General features: G+C 37.6%; 1 protein-coding gene across 3 annotated transcripts in view; it reads left to right on the forward strand.

Moving 5' to 3' along the window:
• Positions 1–4228, forward strand: part of cmss1 (cms1 ribosomal small subunit homolog) — a 44362-nt gene extending 40134 nt beyond the window's left edge. The window contains exons 2-10 of one of the 3 annotated variants that reach the window (XM_078262244.1): positions 775–911; positions 1599–1670; positions 2209–2341; positions 2441–2500; positions 2587–2689; positions 2778–2838; positions 2979–3066; positions 3156–3244; positions 3892–4228. In XM_078262244.1, the coding sequence (XP_078118370.1) occupies positions 775–911; positions 1599–1670; positions 2209–2341; positions 2441–2500; positions 2587–2689; positions 2778–2838; positions 2979–3066; positions 3156–3244; positions 3892–3975 (827 nt within the window). In that variant the 3' untranslated portion in view covers positions 3976–4228. Of the gene's footprint in view, positions 1–774; positions 912–1598; positions 1671–2208; positions 2342–2440; positions 2501–2586; positions 2690–2777; positions 2873–2978; positions 3067–3155; positions 3245–3891 lie in introns of all 3 variants that reach the window. The other 2 variants (XM_078262243.1, XM_078262245.1) reach the window with 2 other exon arrangements.
• Positions 4229–4610: the final 382 nt, after the last annotated feature.

Consider the following 4610-nt stretch of genomic DNA (forward strand, 5'->3'; position numbering starts at 1 on the left):
TGATATAATAATACCTGTTTTTTATGCTACTGATTGGGTTTCGGCAAGAAGTACATGCTTGAAATTTCAACCCATTACAGCCACGCATAAACAAATTTCTCTAATGTCGTCAGCGTTAAGTAGACAGACATCACTGCACTCAAACTTTGGCTCTTACTTGACAAATTTGATCCATGTCCATTTAGAGAAAAAAGAGTCAATATTGACAGGGAGAACTACAAAGCAAAAGTAGGTATTTTAAAAATGTACATTCAGGAAGGCCACTGCAGTGAAACAGATTTATTGCAGAGTTCACTCTGGCATCTTTCTTTTAAAAGTATTTTGAACAAGCATGCACATATTATGCCAGAGGGTCTGAGCATGACTTCATAGCATGAGACGAGAGGTATGCACAGAGAAGTGGTAGAAACAGAGAAGGTAAATATAACCACATGCTTGGATTTAGGTCTGCTGCATTGTTGTTGTTATCTTGGGGAAAGTTTTTGTATTTCTGCTTTTCTGTTGTGACTGAAATGTGCTTCCTGGAGAATACTTACACCTAATAAGCAACCTGAACCATTTGAGACATCTCTAGTTCAGGGGAAAAACTGAACCAGATTCTAACTCCATAAGCTTGGATTCAGTATGTCTAATAGCAAAACCTGATTTTGTCTAACCTGAAATGTGTTCTCAGCTCTGCATTGCTTCATCTTAATAGTGTTTTTTACTCCCAGTTGCAAGTAAACCCATATATTTAGTAGTGTAATGAGGAAATGTCTCCCTCTTTTTTTTCAGGTGCGTCTGAGGCAGAGGAGGAGACACAACTAGAGAAGCAGCCAACAGAAAAACCAAACGCAAAGACAAAACCAGAGAAGAGGAAGAGTGTAACAGAGAAAACTGTTAAGGCAAAGAAGACGAAAAAGAATGAACAGGTATTATCATGTGAATGCCCTTCCTGTGTAAAACCAGAAGATTTAACACTTGATAAAGAACAGTTTTCTTCCAACCCACTATATTGAAATTGTCAGGATGGTATTCTGTTGGATTGAATAGATGTCAGAACATCTTTCATTTGGCAGTCTGCTTAGATCTGAGTAGTGTTATAGTACAAATCAACCAGTGTTAACTGTTAAACCATATGCCAATGTGATGTATTGGCCTTTGGGCTACATTGTGAGAAATTGGTGGTTTTTTTCTGTTTTATATCATCTGTAAATAGAATGTATTTGACCTTTGGACTGTTGGTTGGACAAAACATTGGTAGGCGTCACCTTGTGCTTTGGGAAAATTGGAAACATCAAATAGACCTATTTTTTATTATATCTATTAATTAAGAAAGTAAACATAAGATTGTTGCTAGTGGAACGAATCATTAATTGCAGCCTATGTATTGGAGTATGGTATAATAGAATACATATTACACAAACTTATATAATTTAACATATTTGTACTTTTTATTTATGCTATCGAATGAACTTTTTACCCTTAAGGATTATTCAGGATACACTTCTTGAGATTATAATTTAAAATGCATTAAAACACTGATTAATATCTATCATATTATCAATATATAATATAAGTACTTTGCCTGAATTGTTCTACATGTATTGTTTTCACAGAAAGAGTGTATTATTCCTCCGAAGAAAGAGACTGAGGATGAAAAGTCAACAAAACCCAAAAGAAAGAGAAAGGTAAGTGTGGTGACACCTGCTGTTGCAAAGAGGGACAACAGTGGACGGTAATACCACACTGTAAAAATACAAGTTACAAGTAAAAGTGCATTAAAAATGTTACCTAAGTAGAAGTATTTAAGTATCATCAGAAAAATGTACTTAAAGTATTTAAGTAAAAGTACTCAATGCAGAAAAATCCTCACATTTTAGAAGCTGGAAACGATCCTCGAACAGTTCTGCCAATCAACTAAGTGTTTAATTGGCAAATACTTTTAGCTGTACAGTTTCATTTATAATAAAACATCATATTTTACATGTGTTTTGTGTGCAAAAATCTTAAATTGTAAAGTAACTAGTAACTAAAGTTGTCAGATTAATGTAGTGGAGTAAAAAGTACAGTACAAGTAGAAAGTGGCATGAAAAGAAAAGACTCAAGTACCAGTACCTCAAATTTGTACTTAAGTACAGTACTTGAGTAAATGTACTCAGTTACATTCCACCACCGCTCTGTGAGTATTACTGTAAATAACTATATTTTGTATATATATTTTATCAGAAGAAGACGATTACAGATGTCTTGTCCTCGTCGGAGCCAAAACCGGGCTGCCCGGCCGACCTGCAGAGCCTGGTTACGCAGTACTTCTCAGACAAGCTCTCTGTGATCGAGCAGGAGGAGCTCAAATTGCTGGGTGAGTCAGGGCAAGTCCCCTTTTAACTTGGAAGTTCAGTCAATATCTGCTGATCTACTGATTCACTAAGGTCACCGTCTGCCCTCTCGCATCTTCCAGACTCCTCCTTTCTGTCCAGTAATGACTTGACGCACACCCTCTCCTCATATCTGAAACAGGGTGAGTGGTCTTCTAAACTAAAATCTTCTGTTAGCTGTTTACTTTTGAACACACATGTCACTTTTATTTCCTCCTTTTCCCGGTAGTTTGTCCCAAATGGTCGAAAATTCAAAAGCAGCACAAAGAAAAGAGTTCTGTGGTTCTGCTCATCGTCTGTAGCTCCGCTCTCCGAACCATTGAACTCATCAAGTAAGTCACGCAACAGAGGTGTTTGCTGAATTTCTTACATCACAGCTTTTTAATTCTATTTACATGATTCGCTTTGTGTTATTCCCAGGCAACTGACAGCCTTCAAGGGTGAAGCCAAAGCATTAAAACTTTTTGCAAAACATATCAAGGTAGTAGAGATGACCGTTCAATGTGATGCATGTGGTGCGTGTACAATGACGATGTTTCGTCCGAACAATATTAACAGTTCTCTTTATGTCAAATTAGATGCTCAGATAGATTGCTCTATTTATGTCTTTTGTCTGTCCAGATAGAGGAGCAGGTGAAGCTGCTGCAAAAGGGCGTCACCCACATCGGAGTGGGGACACCTGGCAGGATCAGCGCTCTTATAGAGAAAGGTAAGTGTAGACACGATAGTCCTTCTGTTTAATAAGACCTCAAGCGCTTTGAAGTTAATATGTAGAACCTCTTGTTTATTTTTCTCCAGACGGTTTGGGCTTGCAGGCGTTGAGATACGTGGTTCTGGACTGGAACTGGAGGGACCAGAAGCTCCGAAGGATGGTGGATGTTCCTGAGGTGAGCTACTGCCCCCTTCTGGGCTGAAAAGATAATAAGCTTGTTTTGACTGCATGGTTTTATAAAGTATATAAAGTAACGTGTTTTTCTTATTGTTACTTCACTTGGATGGTAGACCTTCGCTGTGCAGAATGATGTACTGTATGTGCACTAAAAGGCTTTCTTCTTTATTAATCAGTGATGGAATGTAACTAAATACATTTACTCAAGTACTGTACTTAAGTACAATTTTGAGGTTCTTGTACTCCACTTGGGTAATTCCATGTTATGCTACTTTATACTATCCTTATACTTATGTACTTTAGAGGCCAACCGTGGTCCAATATGCAAACTTCCACCACACATACACTGAGAATGGACTTTACAGTTAAGTAAACCACGTCTTGTGTCCAGTAGTTAAATTTTTGAAATGACCTATATTTGCATATTCATATAATTTGGATTATTCAATGAGGGAGGAGGGGTAGATGTAATTTTAAGAATTTCTAACAAAGTGATTGAGCTTATTTGTGGAAAAACCATATCCAACGCAAACTATTATTCAAAGCAGAATATTAGAGTATTATATATAAAAGAGTATTTTTTTTATAGGTTTTAAATCATGTCTGAAGGGAACATGTTATGTCATATTTACATGTCTATTTCAGGTCAAACTGGACTTTATGAAGCTGCTGGAGAGTGGTATCCTGAATGGTTGTAAAGAAGACAAAATCAAAATTGGACTATTTTAACTGCACATTGCTGTGTGCTGATAATCCACGACACCTTGATGTTTAAAGCTACATGATGTTCCTCACTACATGCTGAGGGGCCTCATCCTGTTTGTTTTTCCTTTGTGTCAGTGGGAAATCTGTGCTGTGCGTTTACTATTTTCAGAGGCCGTGTCAAATGTATGGTGTTGTTTGTTCGCTGTTGTCCAACGCGATGTCCCAGTGTAATGGATTGAATAAACCGATTCAGAATGAAACCAGCATCCTTTTGTTTGTTTAGTCTGACTCTGGGAAGTCCCTCCTACTGAGAATGTGAGGTCATGAGTTTATTTGCCCACTAGGAAGTCCCATTTATCATCACATCCTTTGATAAAGGATGGGATACAGCACAAAGGGGGATCAAAACCAACAGTTTATCTCCGACAGCAAATTAAAATAAAGGTATAAAATACACATCTGTGTCATGTTAACGTGAATAAAAAGGAACTTGTGTTTGTCGTAGGAAGGAAGCACAATGTAACCACAAAGAAAAATGGAAGTATCAGAAAACAGAAAGAGGTAGTTAAGTAAAGGATTGTGGTTAATAAGTAACAGGCCACAACAGTCTCCCCCGCCTTGCAAGGCCTGCTGGGAAAATCTCTTGGCAAGCAGAGTGT

This window comes from Sander vitreus, chromosome 11 (assembly GCF_031162955.1).
Source record: "Sander vitreus isolate 19-12246 chromosome 11, sanVit1, whole genome shotgun sequence".
Classification (NCBI taxonomy): Eukaryota; Metazoa; Chordata; class Actinopteri; order Perciformes; family Percidae; genus Sander; species Sander vitreus.